Genomic DNA, 22,107 nt, shown 5'->3' with positions numbered 1-22,107 from the left:
TCGGTTTACAGATGTTTTCCCCCTTTGTCAACCCCCTCGGTGGTGAACGTTTCGTTGTGGACCTCTAACGGTTGTTTTATCTCTATTTCCTCCATACTCATAGACATAATAAAGAAATAGACCCAAAATTGTACGGGTGGTTAATACGCAGGCGACGACTAGCAGACAACCGGTAGTTGTTCCGTATTCCTGTGGTACTACTTTTAAGCGACGCCTGTCGATTAGGTGCGAAAATAAAAAAATCATCACCTGTTCTGACGTGATTCACGAATATTTCGGCTGTGATAATTAAAAATAAGGTTAATTTTAATTATAATTTGTAAATAAGTCAATTAATTCTTCGAAACCCAAATAAAAAGCAGCAGATAATCTTTTATTTAAAAATAAAAGAATTATAATTGACGAAATGATATTTTGTCAAAGGCTTAAGTAACTCGTGTACTATACAGGTGTTGTGGTTATGGCTTGTTATAGGAATATTCTGAGATTCTAAATTGTAAAAAAAGTAAATTGAATTTTTATGAAATGGATGATTCTACTAAAGGTATGTAGCTATTGATTGCTATTGTCCTTGAAATAAAATTAGATTTGACAATTTAAGTCTGATGGCTTGAACCTTCATTTTTAAATTTTTGTCCGTCGCTAATTTGTGGAGTCTGCGCTAGCAATATAAATTAATAACTTTCTTAATCAAACTGATGCGATGATGTTCGATTCCAACTTCAGCATCAAAGATATGTTCGTGGAGATCTGGGAAGATGTCCATGCCAACAATATTTTGTAATACAGCAAGTTCTATAGTGAGTTGCAGGCTAAGAAAGACAAAATATATAGTACAATCGGCGCAAGGATGCCTCAGATCGTTTCCGGTTATTCCACCGCGCGAAATTTGAATTTGGCCATTTTACGGTCAAATTCAAATTTAGTTCTTTTTGTCGTCTTTTAGCGCCATCTAGAGACCGAAATTGGAATCTTTATTTTTTAATTTCATAATTTTGGTGGTGAGCAAATTTAAAAGATAAGGCATTCCTATCATTCTTAAATTTAAAAAAGTATGTATAATTATTTAATTTTGTAAATTTATTTCTACGTCTTACCAGTTAAATCGGCAGTTTCTTTTAAAATAGTTACCACGCTTTCTTGGGGGTAACGTTGTCTTTATGAGCTATAGACGTTTAAAATTATATCTTTCTCTTTACTTGTTAACAATAAACCTTTATCATGCTTTTTATAGTAACCTCTTGGGCTATTTAAAATATTTGGAGCTTCAAATATCGAACCTTCTTTAGCTGCATTCAGTAATTAAACTCATGACAACATGAAATTAAAAAATAGATTCCAATTTCGGTTCCTAGATGGCGCGAAAAAACGATGAAACTCACGAAATTTGAAATTGACGTTAAGTGGTCAAATTTAAATTACGCGCGGTCGACTGGCCGGAAATGGTCTGAGGTATCCTTGCGCCGACTGTACTATATATTTTGTCTTTCTTAGCCTGCAACTGACTATAGTTCTTAGACTACATTTCTTTTATAGAGAGAGGAATATCTCTTCATAACAACTTAAAAAAATTGGCTAAAAACCAAGGAGATCTCGCTCAAATTATAATAACATAATTAAACCTACACGAAATGATCCTTGGTCAAAATTTAAAGGTGAGAGGTTAGCATCGCACCGGTTCTTTCAATTTTACTTTCAAGTGGTTGTAATTTCTTTACATTAAATAAAACAAATTTGACTATTTTTACTTGTTTTAATACTATGGAAACAAAACTGGAGATGGAATGGATTTTGGCTTGACACACCTTTTGCCATTTACAATTAGTATATCCCATTCTAAAAAGTGATCATTACAAATTAAATCATGATTTGAAGGTGTCCAGTTGTCGCGATTTACAGCAATTATCTATTGATAAATTATTGTAGGTTTAGAACTTTAGATAAGGGAAACCTATAGTTATATACAGATTTTAAATAAGAATGAATATTTATCTAAATAATATTATAATTTAATCCTAGTCATGGAATGAAACCTTTTCCGGTATAGTTTTACTTGTTGAAAAGTTATTGCAATGCGTAAAAGTACAAATATTAACCATTTTTAGAAAACACTTTTACTACTACTTTTTTAATAAAGAAATCGCAACAACTTCGGTATTTAATATAAAATAATAAACGTACTACCCGTTTTTCAAATTCACCGCTAAAGTTTTTGCGTCTGATTTTAAACCCGACAAATATTTTTAAGCATTAGGTAACGTCTACGTACTACCTTCCACAAGCCTTTGCTTCGTAACGGAGACAATGCCTTGTGGAAGGCAGGACGTATACGAAACGGAGAGCCAGTGGGCGCCTAGCCTAAATCGCCACCTAACTTAAGTGGCGCTTTACACGTAGTACCTCAAGAATACGGAACAACTGCCGGTTGTCTGCTAGTTATCGCTCCCGTATTTTTTTTGTCAAATCAAACTCCGCGTAAGGTGTCTATTTCTTTATTATGTCTATGCATACAATGAGGGTATACAGCATAGAGATATATAAATTTTTTTATTTATTTATTTATTTATTTACCAGCCACAAAACTTATCAAGGCGGGTCTTGAACGCTGAGGCTGAGGATTTAACCTTCACAATTGTCGGGAGCTGATTCCAATAATTTATTACCCGTTGAGTGAAAAACACACGACGTTGCGCACTATTACATCACTTTTTGACAATTGTGGGGGCTTTGCGCCCAGACCATTTGACCTAAAAAAACCATTATATTGGACATTGTATAGACCATGAATAATTTTGAACGTCACATGACTCAATGAGATCATTTCTTGCACGCCTGTCCTTAAGGGACATTAAATTTAATCGTTTAAGGCGCTCTTCGTAAGAAAGAGTACGCATACCATTAACACATTTCGTGGCTTTTTTGTACTCTCTCGATATTTTCACTAGATGGGGCGACCAAATACTCGAGCAGTATTCGAGATGAGGGCGAATATATATAATGTACAATATTGTAAACGACTTAACACTGAAATGCGAAAAGGAACGGCGTAGTAAATAAAGAGCGCGCATACCACGAGCATCAGCCATAGAAATCTTACAACATAGAATGATTCCGTATAAATACAAAATGGGCCAATTACATTTTCGGAGGTTTCGTCATTATCAGCCAATCACGATTCAAAGAGTGACTACGGCAACGACTCGTTGCCATCTAGTTTGAGTTACTGAAAATAATAATTCGATTATGGATTACGTCACCTTAAGAACCCGCATTTGAATGGCCCACGTCAATCGAGTCACGGCCCCCTGCACGCGTTCACGTGAGCGCGTGCAGGGGGCCGTGATCGAGTTTAATGTAGTTTTTAAACATGGTAGACTGTTTCTTTACTCGTAAAGATTTTTCTCATATATACAAACGTTTTGGATAACTATTGCGTTGTTTGTTGTTATGGCTCCTCGATGTTTCATTTCCACATGTAGAAAACGATTTGCGGTGGACGGTTATGTGTCGTTGTATAGGTAAAAGTTTGGGTTTCCTTAAGCCTCGGGGCAATTTGAAATGTTAACAAACGGCGGGCTTTCAAATTGATGATTTGAATTTAAAAATTACTTCAGGAAGTTCAGTGAGCCTATTGGAACAACAACTCATTACTATAATTACTGCAAGATCCGTTTTTTTTTAAAACACTTTATTTAACATTGTAAATATCGGTCTTCGTTGAGTACTATCTCTTATGTTGTTCAACAGTTGAATGTTGAATTTAAGCAGAGTGAGAGACATTTATCTTGGCTAAGCTTCTCAGAGAAAAAGCATATTATTAAATAAAAGGTAAAGTTTTGAAAAATAAGACAATTATCAGTATGATTGTTGCTGTTTAATTCAATGACTGTCGTCAATTGGTCATAAGTGTCATTCTTTAGTGTAATGTATTTTTTCTGGGATATAATTACTCTATCATAAGGTTTTTGTTTATCTAAGTTTCTACAAACATAATAATAAATATAATATTACTTACTTTAAATGTGAAATAACCTTTAAATACAAAGGTTTATACTAAGGACCTTCAGTCACTGCTTCTCCCAAAACTGTCATTGGCATTGCCTGCTATTTTAAAAGTTGGGCCTATGTCAGGCCTAGGCTGAAATATTTTCAAAGCGAACCTAAACGAAATCTTATTTATCTTCCTCACGATGGCATTTAAATATTCCTTATAATAAGTAATTATGAAAACAAAACTAAAAGTTCAAAAAATCTTAACACTATATTATTAAATAAAAATCCAAAAACGTTGAAGTGGTTCATGTGAAACATTCCAGCAAAAACCATTGGGAATTCTGCGAGCTTGGATCGGATGGATCCTGTAAAAATCGTCTGAGCTTTTACTATTTTTAACCGCCATGTTATGGCGCTAGCGGCTTGACGTAGTCAATGAATGGCCGCTGATTGGCTGAAGCATAAGCAAAGACTATATAATCATTAGTCGTTGCTACAAAATGTCTTGGCGTCAGGCTCTCCCGTAGACGGGAGCTTTCTAGGTAGGAGTATAAGATTTCTATGACATCGGCAGCACGACTATGAGTAGTTCCAAACATACGCCCACTGAGCATAACCCTCAATCAGGGGTTTTATCCCCACAATGCAGAACCATTGACTTAGAGGCATTGAAACCCATGCTATTGGAAGACACCCATTGCTCAAGAGCTTGGATGTCATTCTGTAGTGACGTCGAGTAACCCAGTGACGAAATTTTGCGGCCTATTTTGTTATCGTCTGCAAATAGTTTCAGAAAAGACTAATTGACAACCAGGGGCATGTCATTGATGAAGATAACAAAGAGGGTTGGACCCAAAACCGAACTCTGGGGGACACCTCCACTAGTCACCTCACACCAAGAAGAACGCGCACCCCACAGAACAACCCGCTGAGAGCGACCAGTCAAGAATTCAGAAATCCAATTTACAATCGTAGAGGGGACCTCTAAAAGCTCCAGTTTACGAATAAGTAGAGAATGCGGCACCGTGTCGAAAGCTTTCCGCAGGTCCAAATAAATTAAATCAAACGAGTCACCACCATCAAGACATCGAGTGACCTCCTCAAGAGTGGACAACATATTAGTGAAACAAGATCGCCGTAACAGGAAACCATGTTGATCTTTAGAGAAGAACGATCGACTCTCGAAGAAAGACACCAAAGTATCTCGAACATTTGTTTCCAAATGCTTACAAGGGATACAGGTGAGACTTATGTTGTATAGTTCAAAAATGATTTAGTTTCTTGCTCATAGGTGGCGCCTATAGAGTTATTAAAATATGTACGTCGACGGGGCAGGTAGCTGTACGAATCTCGGTGGTATTAGCTAGCCATCATGCGAGTTGCACGATGTAAATGTAACTTCTATCTCTTATTAAACTATATGAATATATGTTAATTATGAGTTTTAATCTTAGTAATTAAGATAACATAACATGGTGTCAGATTAACTGGAGAAAGGTAGTACTAAACTTAGTTTGTGTCTCGTCGAAAGTTTTGGTGGTTTTTTTTTCGAGTGCAAGGCTTACCTTCGACTGTCGGAAGAGAATAGCGTGGGGGCCGTCTAAAAAGTTCCAATGTCCCACCATAGCGCTGATGAAGACGATGCTCTTTCAGACTGCAGGGATGCGTTATACCGCTACTACTTTTCAAATAACCGCTCCAGAAGCACTTCAAAATGCGGGAGACTGGCCGAAGTGGATTCGTAGATTTGAGAGATTTCGACAGGCTTCTGGACTTAGCCGAAATTCTGAAAATGAGCAAGTAAACGCCTTGATATATTATATGGGTCCTCAAGCAGACGACATATTTGAATCTTTTCAACTTGCGAGTGGGGATAAAGATAAATACCAGATCGTTTAGGATCGGTTCGAGGGCCATTACGTAGTGAGACGAAATCGCACGTATGAACGAGCCAAGTTCAATAATCGTTACCAGCTTGAAGGTGAGAGCATGGAAGTTTATATCACAGCCTTATTTGCGTTATCAGAGCACTGTGAATTTGGAGACATGCGTGACGAGCTAATTTGTGATAGACTTGTAGTCGGAATAAGGGATAAAGTCTTGTCTGAACGTTTACAACTTGACAGCGCTCTTACTTTAGAAACAGCGATAACAAAGACGAGGCAAAGTGAGCAGGTAAAATTACAGCAACAAGAGTTGTACCCAGAGAAAAGTAAACAAAGTTTAGACAGAGTTCGTACTGACAAACCTAGTCGTAAGCCTCAAATTCAAGCTAGTCAAAGAGTGAAGGGTTTATCGCGCACTAAATTTCAAACCACGCCACAGCAGCAAAAGTCTTCATTGCATAGCGGATGTCGGCGATGCGGGAACCCGAAATCTCATCCAAGAGAGCAGTGCCCAGCTGTTAAAGTCATTTGCCACAATTGTAATATGAAGGGACATTTCGCAAAATACTGCAGAAACACATCTGTAAGTGAAGTAACCAGCATGCAACCGAAATCTGAAGCCTTTTTGGGTTCAGTTGAGAGCCGTTCCTCAAGAAAATGGTATGTGACCCCAACAGTCAATAACCAGAAGATACGATTCAAAGTTGATACTGGTGCAGACGTGAGTGCAATATCAGAAACCACGTTTCGATCAATGACCATGCCTAAGGATCTGCGTGAGTCAGACAAAACCCTTTATGGACCAGGTAGAAAAAAGATACAATGCCTTGGAATGGTATCGGCTAAATTGAATTACCGACAGCTTATGATTACCGAGAACATCTACGTTGTACCCAACTTGGAAACGTCACTGTTAGGGCTAGAAGCATGCGAAAAACTGCGTATCATAGCGCGTGTCGATCTTTTGGAGGCTGATAATAAGGAAGTAGATCCTACTATGAAAGAATTTCCACACCTATTCAACGGTCTAGGAAAAATAAAGGAGCCATACACCATCAAGCTGGATTTGAATGCCACACCTTCTGCACTACGTGCGCCGCGCAGAATACCTCTTCCGTTAATCTGGGGTGGCGGAGTGGTTAGCACTTTCGCCTCGCAGCAAGAGGAGCCGGGTTCGATCCCAGCTTGTGGCACTGGGTGAAAACTCGGAACAACTCCTTCTGCGTTGAGTTTGCAAGTTCTCTCCCCACTGGTTTAAGGGGTTTTCCCCCGAGTTCTTCGGTTTCCCCTTTCATAAAAACTTGTTTAGGTTAACGGTAATAGTTAGTGTAGGGAGCTGTTGGCTCGATCTCGTGGCATGCAGGGCTTGCCACCACCCTCCTACGCATTGTAACCCGGCCACCTAAATTAAGGGCTTCAAAAGTCGCTTGGTGACTTAGGCCGAGGGTGGTGCCTTGGGTATTAGCCGAGCTGATTATTATTATTGCAACAAACGAAAGAGGAGTTAGATCGCATGGTAAATGACGGAGTAATCACACCCATAACAGAACCAACTGATTTTTGCGCACCAATGGTTATTGTTTCAAAACCTAATAAAGATTTCAAGGGGACACATGAAAACAAGAATGGTGTCAACGTGCCTCCGTTACAGTTGAAGAAGGGAATTCGAATCTGTGTCGATTTGACATACCTTAATCAATTCATCAAAAGGGAACGCTTTCAGGTTCCATCCGTAGACCATACTTTAGGCCAACTGGCCGGAGCAAAGTATTTCACGAAACTTGATGCCAACAGCGGATACTGGCAAGTACCATTGGACTCCAAATCGGCTAAACTAACAACATTCATCACGCCATTTGGACGATACTATTTTAACCGTATGCCATTTGGTCTCAATTCTGCGTCCGAGCATTTTCAAAGGAAAATTAGCGCTTGCATCGAAGGCATTGATGGAACGGTAAACTTACAGGATGATATATTGGTGTGGGGTCAAACCAAAACAGAACATGACGAGAGATTGAGAAAAGTATTACAACGTGTATCAGATGCTGGAATCACGCTTAATAGAGCGAAATGCCAATTCTCCGTCGCACGAGTAAAGGTTTTGGGCCACATCATTGACGAAAAAGGGATATATCCTGATGAAGCTAAAATTGAAGCCATCACCAAGCTACCACAACCTACGAATGTCACTGAATTAAAACGTTTCTTGGGAATGGTAAACTTCTTAAACATGTCCGATGTACTCAAGCCGTTAAATGAGCTACTAAGTACAAAGAATGAATGGATGTTCGAACGACCACAGATAGACGCGTTTCTCAAAATAAAGACTATTTTAACAAGTCACCCAGTCTTAGCAGTATATGATCCCAAGTTGCGCACGGTTATCTCTGCCGATTCATCGTCGTTTGGGATCGGGGCAGTTTTAAGTCAAGTCCATGAAGTTGATCAAAGAAGAGTCGTAGCCTACGCGTCTAAAACATTATCGGAAGCCGAAAAGCGCTATGCGCAAATCGAAAAAGAAGCCACAGCTTTGGCATGGGCTTGTAACCGATTTAAAGACTATATCATTGGAATCAACGTAGAGCTAGAAACAGACCATAAACCCCTAGTGGCTGTGTTGCAAACAAAGCAATTGGACGACTTATCCCCTCGCCTGCAACGAATAAGATTACGGATGATGAGATACGACTATTTTATCTCGTATGTTCCTGGACGAGATCTTTACGCGGCTGATGCCTTATCACGCAGTCCGTTACTTGACGGAGAAGACGATCACGAGCTAGAAGATGAAATTTCAGCTCATGTTCAGCTAATCGTGACGTCTTTACCAGCTACGGATACTCGTTTGGCGGAAATTTGGGAGACACAAAAGCAAGACTCAGTTTGTACGAAACTACATCGTTATATTCGTGATGGATGGCCGTCTAAAAAACAGGTCGCTTTGGAATGCCAAAACTACTTTCCTTACAGAAATGAACTGACGATACAGAACGGTCTAATTATGAAAGGTTCTCGACTTGTAATCCCTGTGAAAGCTCGTGATGCAGTGCTAGAACAAATACATCAGGGACATCAAGGAATCGTCAAATGTAGAGCCAGAGCGAAATCCGCAGTTTGGTGGCCTGGTTTGTCGCGGGCTATCGAAGAAAAAGTAAAGCGATGCTTAGCTTGCATTAAAGAATCGAATAACAGAATTGAGCCATTGATTACTTCAGAATTTCCTGAGCGTCCTTGGCAGACCGTCGCCATGGATTTATTCTATTTAGACAAACTGTGGTATATCGTAGTCACAGACTACTACTCTCGATATTTTGAAATCCGTCCCTTAAATGATCTAAAAACTGATGCAGTAATCACTCGAGTAAAATCGATATTTGCGACACACGGTATTCCAGTAACAGTCAAATCGGACAACGGACCTCAGTTCGATCCAACCCAAACTTCTGAATTTAGACGATTTGCGAGGGAATATGGTTTTCAACACATAACGTCTAGCCCCAGATTTCCCCAAAGTAACGGTTTCGTAGAAGCCGCGGTGAAAGTTGTTAAGAAGCAACTAAAGAAATCTGAAGATGCATACCAAGCTTTATTAGAATACCGAACAACACCTCTGGCTAATGGATACAGTCCAGCAGAACTCTTAATGGGTCGAAAGCTGCGTACCACATTGCCAACCTCCAATGAACAACTCAATCCATCAATTCCTCCACGCACCGAAGTTGTCAAGATTGAAAAACGACTCAAGAATTCCCAGAAAACGAACTATGATCATCGTCACAATGTTCGAGAACTGCGACCTCTAGAGGAAGGAGAATATGTCTGGGTCACTGATATGAGGGTAGAAGGCAAGGTAACTTCAAAAACGCCCGAACCAAGGTCGTATATGATCGCGTCCCCCAAAGGAATTATACGGAGGAATCGATTTCACTTAATTCCCATTCCCCAAGTTAGTGAAGAACCAAAAGAAATAAGCCGTCCAGATAATAAGACAGTTCAATGTCCAAACCAAGAAATGGATAAACCAATTGAGCACACTCCTACGAACAGTTCCAATCTAGAGACTATGTCACCAGTTCATCGCTGTGCGGGAGTTAATGGTCAACATCCACCAACGGTTAGAACCCGATCTGGACGAGAGATCAGAAAACCACAAAGACTGATTCTTTAAAAAAAAATTAATTAAAACAAATGTTTTGTAATAGTTTTATATCTTAAAGGGAAGATGTTGTATAGTTCAAAAATGATTTAGTTTCTTGCTCATAGGTGGCGCCTATAGAGTTATTAAAATATGTACGACGACGGGGCAGGTAGCTGTACGAATCTCGGTGGTATTAGCTAGCCATCGTGCGAGTTGCACGATGTAAATGTAACTTCTATCTCTTATTAAACTATATGAATATATGTTAATTATGAGTTTTAATCTTAGTAATTAAGATAACATAACAACTTATGCCTCTAAAATTATCATATGCACAGGAGCCAGGGGTTTTACGGATAGCAGTGATGTTCACCTGTTTCCACAGCCCAGGAAATCTACCCAGTGAGTTAGAGCGCGTATAAATGGAGAGTAAAGGCGAGGCTAAAAACGAAGCGCCCTCACGTAACAGCCAAGGGTTAACATTATCTGGACCCGGAGATTTAGCAAACGAGAGCCGTTGTAGGTAGCGTCTAACAGTGGAGTACGTCAAAACGAAGTCAAGAGGAGTTAAATCGCTAGGAGACGGAAGTAAATTGAGAAAAGAAATCTCCTAAATACACTATGCATAGCCTCCAAATGAGGCTCCACAGTGAAAATAGATTTAAAAAAATCATTTAAAGTGTCAACAATTAAGGCGGGGCCCCTCAGTGTTTCCCCCACTGAATCCTTTACCACTATGAGTGGGTTTTTGGGGTTGAGGGAACGAGCAACGTGAGAGTAAAGGAACTTCGGGTTACTGGGAATTTCATTTTTAAATTTAGAAGATCGAACGTGTTTTGTGAGCAAGTTGCGGTGAATTGCGAAAGCACGTCGGGAATCACTAGATGGAGAAATGCTATAAGCGCGAAAGGCGTCCCTCTTGGCCCTAATTAGCCTAGCGGTCTCACTGGACCACCCTGGTTTCCTACGTAATCCCGAACGCTTGTGAGAAGGAATTTATTTACCGATGGGAAAATCTCATCCCTAGCTTCCTCCACGAATGACAGAAAAAAATCAATCATCGTACCAATGGTAGGTGCGTTATGGACAAGAGACCAGTCCTTAGTTTGTAGCGCTAACCGAAATTAATCATAATCCCCGAGATTGTAAGCAAAACGAGCTGGGAGAGGGGGAGAGGAGATAACATGGCCTCACTACAGGATCGCCCATTTCCTGAGACTCAATTTTTAATTCAAAAAAATTAATTAAATTTTTTTTCGACTTATGGGATTTTTTTATGGCGTTAATTTACGGGACGTTTGTTATGGGATTTATTTTTATTCCAAAAACACTCGCGCCAACATTTTAGATTTATGGCATTTTTATGTTTACCCATTTACTTGACCATTTATTGATTTACGGCATTCGCTATTTTTTTTCTCAGAACTAATTTGTACAATGTAAGTTTTAGCAAAATGTAGTATGTGAAATAATGATTTGATTTAAAAATAATTATTCAGGCCTTTATTGTCGATAGTACACTAAATATGGTAATTGAGTAAAACACACAAAGAAAAGATTATACGTTTGTAGCGTGCAAGTTAAATTCCGTCGTTCGATTAAATTATTAAATTCTTGAATAACATGGAATGTATTACCATAATTACTGAATTTGCGAAGTATATCTTCTATAACTTCGGTGTTATCAATCCCGAAATATAATTCTTCGAAATCATCATTTTCGAAATTACAGGTTATTTTCTTGATATGTTGTTTAAAAATTTCGTACATGGCCTCGATACACGGTTTCTGTTTTTCAAGTTCGATAAAATGGTTATTAGCGGCGTGAATACATGCCTTTAAAGAGGCAATTTCTTGTTGACCCAGTTGGAATTCATCTTTGTTACCGTATGGTATATAGGCTGGAAAAGTCAGCCCTCCTTTCGCGGCGACGACTTCGTACGTTATTACAAAAGCCTTGTCTAATTCTAGAGCATATTTGTCCTTAACTTCTTTTTTCGTGTGTGATTCGACGAGATTCCAGTTATCGTAAATCGTTTCCACGCTGCGGGTTACATACCGAATGTGGAATGAAACGTAACATCGTTGTAGAAACAAATTTCGATGTCTTCTCCTTTGAGAACGAAACCTAAAGTAGAATTCACACCGAGTTTCCACTTGTAGTTCATTTTCTATGGAAAGCGGTGGCTCCATCGGCTTTTCGTTTTCCTACTTCGTCAGACATGTTTCTGGATAAAAATCTCAAATGGCAATGACGGAGAAGCGTTTCTCTCATATCAGGGTGTTTTACTCTAACTGTCGAAAGGGGCGAATATTCTGGCCCGGACAAGTACGAAGAGGGCCCTCTAGTTTCATATTACATCGTGGGGGGTTTATTGTAATTATTATTATTATTATTATTGCATCATAAATTATTATTAAATTATGCGCCAACAGTTACATGTGGCGTCATCTACATAGTTAATGCGGAGTTACAAAAATAGGGGATGAATGTGTTATGTCTTTTATTTGTTATTAATATATAAACTAACTCATGACTAAAATAATGACAGCTGCTTAAGACACTAGACTAACATGAACTAATTTATTTATATAGAATACCAAATATACTAGACCGGAATGACAAACAGGGCTGAAAATAAGCTATACATAACATGCCCCCTTTTTAATTAATAATTACTTAGGTATGTAATCTTTTAACCATCGCGGAAGTCGAATAATACGACCACTTCTACTAACATCTTGCTCGGGCTGCTCAGTGCGTTCTTCGATTGGTTCTTCATGTTCGATCTGAGGTTTTTCGACCTGAACGTCTTTAATTAGACCGCTATTGTCTGCGACTTCAAGAAAGTCATCAGTGTCTCTGTCACTATCTTCATCTTCTTGACCCCGATGTTCGATCACTTTCTCTTCAGATGAAGTTGGATAGAAATCTTCGGCTGTTCTTGAAGTATAGGGATTATCTGTAGCGCCGCCAAGATGTTTTCCAAAGTAGGCACCGATGAATTTAGAGGCCCCCCTCTACGCAATAATTTCAATCGATAATTTCACGTTTTTTTTTCATTTAACTAAACTCTCCGTTTTTAAAGAGTTCACCGTGTTTCTTATTGCAAAATTATGTGAAGCTAAAATTAAATTAATTTTTTCACTTGACCCCCAGTTTAACCAATTTAAATTTCCAATATCCCCATTTCCAATAATCCCTTATTTTAAATATTAAAGTCGTTTTACTCAATGAATGACACTCTGCGATTAGAGCTCTTCCCAAATTCATCAGACACTAACATCGGATGGTCTTTTAAATGATTCGATAAATCTCGATTAATGGGTAATGTGTCCAGATTGGAAAGTCTAGCCTCTCACATTGTTGTCCGTAGATGCGTTTCAATTCTATTCAAGGAACTGAAACTCCTTTCAGAAATAGTATTGGCCACGGGAATACACAGAACAACTTTACAGTGCTCAACTAAGTCGGGAAAGCCACCTTCCATGGTCATTAGATAGTGATAACAGTCTGTTACGCTTTTAAAAAAATTCGATTTTATTAAATTTATGGCTATTTTAATTTGACCTTTCAATGAATCTAGGTCGAAATTAAAGCGAGTGTATATTTGGCAGTGGGCTAGGACGTCATTTTCTACGAGAAAGTTTTCCCAGTCGGGGTCAGATGCAGTTATTCCTTTAATTGTCAGTAGTAGATTCTAAATTAGACTGAAATTAAGAACAATTTATTAATTTAGTATAGCGAGTATTTTTGGTATACTCGCGTGCCCTGTTGTACTTCATGTTTGTATTGTTTATTTAGTCCGCGTGAAGTTGTAAATGCCGACTCACGTCATTAAAATGTCTTTATTTATTTAAACTCGTTGTATACATTTCTAGGTTTTAGTAAAATACTAACATTAATTAGGCTATTATTTTCTAAAAATCGGTTTTTCATTTCTGATATAAATTTTCAATAAGTTGATCTCAACTGTTCATTTAAGGTCTTTGCTTCAGTGTCTCGGTTTCCTGTTGTAACTTGTACACGTTACCACGGTCACGGCCCACTGCGCATGCGCTCGCGTTCTCTCGCCCCATAGCGGCCCGCTCAAAGAATTTCCAATCCATGTATTGGTGCGAATCAAAAGTTTAGCGATTAGTGTCATCGTCGTCCGCCGGGAGCGCTTCGTCCCAACCCTAAAAACGCGTCTTTTTACAACCGATTTAACATCATATTCTATGGTGGAAAACTCAACAACTGATGAGTACGTGCTGCTAAAAAGTACCTAAATATTCTTAAAGCTAATTTTTTTCATTTTTATTTTGTAATTGAAAGTTATATTTCCATTTATAACTTAAAAAATTAGGTTATAATTCAGTTTTTTTCAAATTGTTTAGCAAGAAAGTTAACCCTAGTTAGTTTTATTTACAACTTTTACCTTGTCTTGTAAGTTGTAGCAATTTTTCCATACATATAACCAGAAATACATGAATTTCTGCTATAACTATATAATTTTCATTATCTTCTAAAGAAAATAAAATGTTTATTTAGGTGGAATTTGTTCATTTTTATTAAAAACATGTTCTAAGATTTACATTGTTTGAAACCCTTTTAAGAATAAGTTCCAACATATATTTATATGGTTTCGAATTTAATTTATCAATAAGTCAATGGATTCACTAGATTATACAAACTATTGAAACGTAATAATACAGTTTACAGGTAATTAGAAATTAAATAATTTTTATTCAACAATTTAGTTACCCTTACTTAACTAGATTAAAATGCTTTTGCGTTCCTTATTGCAAATCTAAAAAAGTGATGAAATTCTGTGAGAAAGATGGATGAAAATCATATCAAATCACGTGATAATTACAAAATAAATGACACATCAGCATCAAGTGTAGTATGCAGTTTACACTTTAGTGACACAGATAAAGGTACAGAATTCATCTTTAACAGACAATTGTGGGACTTGACATTTTCAAAGAACCTGTAAACAATTTGGTTATAAATGCACTGGCGTCTCTAGACCCTTGGGGGTGGGATATACTGACCTGAAATTAAAAATTAGTAGTCCCTCAAAAATGTGAATAATGTTTAGTCATTTTCTTGCCTCTTAAAAATCAAGTAACCAAATTCAAACAAATATTAGATTTATTGATTAAACAAATCAATTTCGAATTGGGATTTACTACTCTCCGCTCCTTGATTTAATTTAACTATCAGACAGAGGTGGTTTAAAATATCCAAAGCAGAAGTTTGTTTGATTATCTCAATTGTTTTGACCTTCATAGAGGGAGCGATTCCATATTTACGAGAAACTCCTGGAATTTGTAACAATTTGCCGAAGCTTTCTAAATGTCCTCTTTTACAGTGTGATTGCAATGACACTCATGCTTCAACTTCTGCAAAATTTATCTGTGCCAAAATAATTCCACCTTTAGTTGATAATATAACATGGTTAAATTTCAGCTTGTTACGAGAAACTTAAAGAACTTAGTTTTAAGTCTCAAACGATAAAGTTTCTCCAAATGTGAAACGTCCAATACAACATTTATGGCAGTCATTCCTGGAAACAGATAAATAATAACTTTGTTTAAACTTCTCCATATTATGGATTGTAAATATTTAAATAATAACTTACTTTTAATTTCTCAGTTATTAAAATATTTGCTATTGGCTTAGCTACAAGCTTAAATTGTGATTATCCAAGCAGTCTTTTTCATCGACGTGTTGTCAACTGTAACAGCTGACTCAGTAGTGAGAGCATCTGACATCTGGTGATTTTAAAATATTATTTTCGGCGGGAAAAACAAACGTAAAAATTTTGAAAAAGTGATTAAAACGTATAAAAAGAGTTGATTTACCTTTCATTTCCTTGAAAATGCCTATTAATTCTTAATCTTTTTCATAATAAATCAAAAAACAACATATCTCCGTAGGATTCAATGTTAAAGAGGGGTCAGATTATAGCGCTCCAGCCTACGTAGCGGCCACAAATGGCATTCTCTATTTTGGGCTGATTGAGCGGGCCGCTATGGGGCGAGAGAACGCGAGCGCATGCGCAGTGGGCCATGCCACGGTTTATAGAATCTACACATGTTGGAGCTACCTGTACCTTCGTACATGCTAGCATAAAGTATGTAAAAATGAATAGAAATAAATAATAATGAATATAAATAAATAAATAACGAATATACATAAATAAATAATGAATATAAATAAATAATAATGAATATAAATAAATAAATAATGAATATAAATAAATAAATAATGAATATAAATAAATAAATAATGAATATAAATAAATAAATAATGAATATAAATAAATAAATAATGAATATAAATAAATAAATAATGAATATAAATAAATAAATAATGAATATAAATAAATAATGAATATAAATAAATAATGAATATAAATAATAAAGAATATAAATAAGTAATAATGAATCCAGTACATCTTGAAGGCTGCCTGAAGCTTGCCAAGGTGAATATTATTGTCCTTGAAATAGGATTAGTTTGGTCAATTTCTTTCTAAATGATTCCCTCTTCATTTTTTTATTTAAGAGTCTTGGCAATCTTACGAAATCGGATATTGGTATAAATGTGTATGACGTTTTTGATAAGGTAGTTCAAATGGTGGTTCCAGCCAAATTCTGGGTCAAACATGTGTTCTGTTAGATTTGAAAAAATGTTTTCGTTCATCAAGCATCGTCTTACAAGTGTGTCAATTCTGAGTGGAATGTTTTTCAAAGAACCACCACATTTTTCAAGGTTGAGACTTTTGATGCATTTTTCCGTGAGTGTAATGATTTTTATTACATCTTTAGATGGATGTACCAACCCACCATGGTCGCGAATTAAAAGCAAGGATTTTGATGAAACACAATAGTCATGAAAGTTTCTATTGTTGTCATCTGGATTTTCCTGTAATGCTGCTTTGCATTGATGACAGCTAAGAATTCTATTCAGCCAGCGACATAGTGAAGGATGTTGTCCTGTTGTATATAGATAAGATAAGCATAGTTCTCACTGTTTAGATAAGATAAGCATAGTTCTCAATGTTTAGCCAGGGGGCGCTAGGAGTGTCATATCTAACTAGGACTTCACTCTCAGTTCACCATGACTTACGATGTAATATAGGGACTTGGCAGTTGGGGAAAGAAAGGGGGTTGCATAGGTATGACGTCAAGGTATACGTACAGTTTTTCAAAGTGACATCTAACGGGACTTCTACGAATTAACACGGCGGCCATTACGGTAACAGTTTTAACCATTTTAACACTGCACTGAGTATGTTTTCCAATGAAATAAAGCCCTCGACGAGTAAATCGAGTAAACTCTACTTTGAAAGTTTAACGCCTGATATTAAGAAAAGGTATCTTGAGAAAATTTCTTTTATAAATGGTCTAGACCCTTACCAATTAAAAAAAAGTGAGTGTATTTGTATCGTCGAAAATCAAGATCAAGGCACCAATACCAATTTCGAACATCTTCCGCCAATATTGTATCCTGATCTATACAATTATTTAATATCTGGAATATCTCCTTTTACATATGCGCAACTTAAAAATTATAAAGCTTTGGATGCATACAACCAGTTTGTTTGTGGTTTTGTTCAGCAAGTCGCACTTAAGGTGTTTGAAAACTCTAAGAATGTCCTTGTTAAGTGTAGAGTAAGTATCAATTTTTGACTTATTTTGGTTGTTTAGGTATAAAAATATCTATTTGTTTTCAAATATCCCAAAGGTTTTACATTCTCAAAGATTAAGAGAAACGCCTCTTAAAACCTGGATCATTGCTAATGAGTATGGGGTTATTCAGTCCGGACATTGCACATGCATGGCTGGATTGGACGAGTGTTGTACGCACATTGGTGCACTGTTATTTTACATTGAGTATGCTGTAAGGTATCGAGAAATAATAACTGTAACAGGAAAAAAGGCGTATTGGAAAGTTCCTACAATGAAAGATGTTACATATGGCCCAGTTGTTAATTTAAATTTAATTTCTGCAAGAGCGAAACTAAAGCTTCTTAATGAAACTTTAGAGTCTGCCAAGAGTGGTTCAAATTTGAATTCCGTGAGTGCAAAAACCAACATTAAAAAACAGAAAAACATTCCAAAGATGACTTTACCAGAATTCAACGAAAGAAATCTGAAACTATATGAAAAATTCCCCAATGCTGCAATATTTCGTACCCTGCCAGAATTTTTTGAAAATTTCAAGCCAAAGTGTGTTGATGAGATAAATCCTCCTTATTTACCAGACCTATATTCTGAAAAACATACAGCCCTTTCTTTCAATGAACTTCTGGTTGAATGTGAAAAAATAAATATTGATCTGACAGATAAGCAAATTAGTAGAGCCGAAAGAGAAACGAAGTTACAATCCAAAAGCAAGCTATGGCAACGACTCCGAGCAGGAAGGATTACTGCATCCAATTTTAAAAGAGCTTGTCATACTGACCCATCCATGCCTTCTTTATCATTACTAAAAATTATATGCTATCCAGCCAATCATAGTTTTTCCACTAAAGCAACCAGGTGGGGTTTGGAGAATGAAGAGACGGCTAGAAAGGTTTATTTTCAACAAATGAAAGATAACCATGTTAATTTTGTTGTGCAAGATTCAGGCCTGGTTTTGACCAAAGAATATCCATACTTAGGGGCATCTCCAGATGGTATGATTTCATGCGATTGTTGTGGCAAAGGTGCCCTTGAAATTAAAGCTCCTTTTAGTTTAAAAAATAGCTCTCTAGACGAAAAGTCTGCTAATTCATGTCTGTTATTAACTGAAAAAGGGTATAGATTAAATAAAAATCACCCTTACTACTATCAAGTTCAAACACAAATATTTGTTACGGGAGCTGTTTATGGTGATTTTTGCGTTTGGACTCTCGTTGATTGCCATATAGAACGTATACTTCCTGACATGGAATTTTGGGAAACCAACATTGCAAAGGCCGAAAAACTTTTTAAATGTGCCATACTACCTGAGTTGCTTGCCAAATTTTTCTCAAGAGAGCCTTGTCAAATTAGTAGTCAAGAGGACCTTCAGAGTTTACCAAAGTCATGCCTTCCAAATCTTTCCGAGAAATTAGAAATAACTAGTCAAAGTTGCATTCCGAGTCAATAATTGTCACTGGGACCAACTAGTCAAAGTAACCCAAACCCTCAGAAACCATGTCCAACTACTAGTCAAAAGAACCTACCAAATACTTTGAAAAAACAACAGCTAAGTATTCAAAGGAAATCAAGCCCTTCGAACCCATGTCCAACTACTAGTAAAAAGAACCTACCAAATATTTTGAAAAAAAAACCACGAAGTAGTCAAAGGAAATCAAGTCAAGAAAACCTTAGCAGCCCAACCAATAGACGTAAAGTAGTTAGTCAAGGCAATCTTCCAAGTCCATCTAAGTTACATCCATTAAATAATCAAGGCAACTGGAGTCCATGTAAATTTCATCTAATAACTAGTAATGGAAACTTTCGAAGTCCATCAAAGTTGCACCCAATAAATAGTAAAATCTCAAATAGTCCTGTACCAAATTCCCCAAAAACTATTTTGAATCATCCGAGCCATCACGCTATTCAGTTGGGAATGTTCAGTCCAACGAAGAATGTTCATAAGCCCCCCGGCATCACAGATGTCCCAAGACACTTTCAAAGTCCAAATAAAAATGAAAACCAATCCCTCTCTAATATACTCAGTCCACGTAAACTTTTTGATCAAAACCACGATAGTGATAATTCTGAAAAATGGTGTTATTGCAAAGGAAAAGATGATGGCTCTAAAATGGTAGCATGCGACGAGGAAAATTGCCAAATTAAATGGTTTCACACTCAGTGCTTAAAAATAGTTGTTCTAGCAAAGAAAAAAAAATGGTATTGTCCAGACTGTATTAAAATCCGCCAATCAAAAAAGAAACCTAAACTTAACTATGGTACTTGATTTTAATTAAACATTTAAATGTACCTGATTTTAACCTTAAAACATGAGTTTAAGCATAGATAAAATGTTTCATTAATTTTATATTAATTGCCTTTCTATTCATTTTCTAATTTATTTAAATTTCACAGCAAAAACATTTTAGTACATAAAATTTGGTTCTGTCAATTAGTTCACTTTCAAGGTTATTCCAATGGCACAACTGATGGACAAAGATTTACTAGGGCACATGCTACTAAAGCTATTTTATCAATACTAGCTTCATTCTCCTCGGGTGCACCATGTAAAAGTTCAACGGGTATTTTGTTATGTAATATAGTAAATTTTTGACGGAGATGTCCTATGACTCTTTCAACATGTATGCGAACGTTAGCAATTTTTCTGGTCTCCTCGATAGCCTTTGGATCTAATTGCTTTTTATTTTTGGTAAAGGTGGGTAATTTGACAGTGGCATAGTATAGGCCAACAGAATCTTGAATATTGAAGCCTCTATCCGCTAATACTACATCCCCAGGCATTAATTTATCCAAAAATTTACAATTTTCTGTCAAGTATTTATCGCTAACTCTACCCCCCCATCCTTTAGATAAGAAACTGACAGTTCCTTGAGGTGTAATACCAATAAGGAACTTCACGGTATTATGGTGTTTATAATTTGACCATGTTTCTGCTTGTCCAAGTACGCTTGATGGTTTTTCTGTAAATATCTCAAAGCAATCAATAATCACGGCGACTTTAGTATCAAAATGTTCGCGAAAGGACATGGGCATTGTTGCTTGCAAAATATGTCTTTCTGGCCAGTAAACGTATCTGGCAAGTCGCATGACCAAGGCATCTAATGTGTTATAAAACATCCTCCCCACTGTTCTCTCGGATATATTGAAGCGATAAGCAAGATCTCTATTTGTAAGAGCTAGCCTTAATTTCAGTAGTGTTAGAATGCATTGTTGAAAAGCTGATAGTTTAGAATTTTGAAATAGATAAGGCGTTACTTCGTCAACTATTTCCATCAAAACTTCATACGTTTCAAGACCCGTGTAAAATTTTACTTTTTCATTGTCTGCAATGAAAGAAATCTCCGAATAGCTTTTCATTTGCAACTGATTGCGTATGAACTCTAACTCTGAAAATTTTCCTTGCATTTCACTTTGATAACTCAACAGAAGCCTTTCTTTTTCTCCTAATTTGGCTGTTAAATCATTGATTAATGTTTTGGCTTCATTTAAATTCGTGATGGCATTTTCTAAGTCAATCAAATCACAAACATTAACACAAGTTTGCGTACTAAAGTCTTTGCTTAGATTATCAGTTTGTGTAGCCATATCTGTGGAAAAAATATATTCAGTCTGAACATACACACTCTTATTTTTTTTCCTTATTTGTCTATCAGTTGGTTCATTGAAGTCCATCACCAAATCTTCAATGACAGTACTATTTAAAATGAGGGATACATCAGTAGAGACATTTGCTGATGAATCGTTGTTAATGATAGATGGTAATTCTACATAATTATCAGTAGTAAAAGACTCTCCATCAATTAAATTCAAAGGTTCCTCATTAGCTGTTGTAATTGCTGAGAATGAGTCTTGGTAGAATGAAACGCTAGGCTGCTCAGACAATATAGTTGCCGACTCTCCTGGTAGTTTGCGATCTAACATAAAAAAGCAAAATTAGTAAATATTGAATGTTTATTATAAGATTAATTAATTTTACTTGTTTTAGATTTTGAGCGGTTAATTTTTCTTTTATATCGCTTAAATCTGGATAAAAGTTGAGAGTTGTCTTCTGAATTTTTGCCATCACTATCATTCAAATCCATACAGGGGACCCAGTCGGGATTGGTTTCATCAAAAAGAGAAGCTGGGGCTCCTAACAGAAACTCATTAATCTTTCCAATTCCACATATTTTAAAAGAGAGTAAAGAAAATACCTGAGTGAAAATGATTTGAGCATACCCTAAGATGATCACTTTCTCTACTAAGCCTTAGCTTTTTAAGCCACAGTTCATTACGACTTATTGATAAAGTTTTAGTTTTATCGCACTGATTGACTATCTTTTTCGGTATTCTATGAAATCTAATTAGTTCCCCACTTTCATTTAAATACCCAGTTTTGCTCTTACACCCCGTCACACAACACTTTTGAAC

General features: G+C 36.7%; 1 protein-coding gene and 1 long non-coding RNA gene across 2 annotated transcripts; both read right to left on the bottom strand.

The window, feature by feature from the left end:
- Positions 1-14,651: 14,651 nt before the first annotated feature.
- On the bottom strand, positions 14,652-15,733 carry LOC149933315 (uncharacterized). The gene is made up of 3 exons (XR_016473070.1): positions 15,651-15,733; positions 14,880-15,575; positions 14,652-14,813 (listed from the first exon to the last, which is right to left on the bottom strand). It is a non-coding gene; the product is annotated as an uncharacterized LOC149933315 (long non-coding RNA).
- A 4,412-nt stretch (positions 15,734-20,145) lies between these two features.
- LOC149933314 (uncharacterized) lies at positions 20,146-20,970 on the bottom strand. Its single transcript, XM_090157267.1, has one exon. The coding sequence runs from the start codon at positions 20,968-20,970 to the stop codon at positions 20,146-20,148; it is 825 nt and encodes a 274-aa protein (XP_090013393.1).
- Positions 20,971-22,107: the final 1,137 nt, after the last annotated feature.

The sequence above is a fragment of the Leiobunum rupestre genome, chromosome 8 (assembly GCF_980474605.1).
Source record: "Leiobunum rupestre chromosome 8, qqLeiRupe1.1.hap1, whole genome shotgun sequence".
Lineage (NCBI taxonomy): Eukaryota > Metazoa > Arthropoda > Arachnida > Opiliones > Sclerosomatidae > Leiobunum > Leiobunum rupestre.
Note: the sequence above shows the minus strand (reverse complement) of the source record. Positions and strands in the feature narration are given on the sequence as shown.

Bases quoted from the DNA above. Each gene is read 5' to 3' on its own strand.
- LOC149933314 (XM_090157267.1), bottom strand. From the start codon at position 20,970: ATGGAAATAGTTGACGAAGTAACGCCTTATCTATTTCAAAATTCTAAA.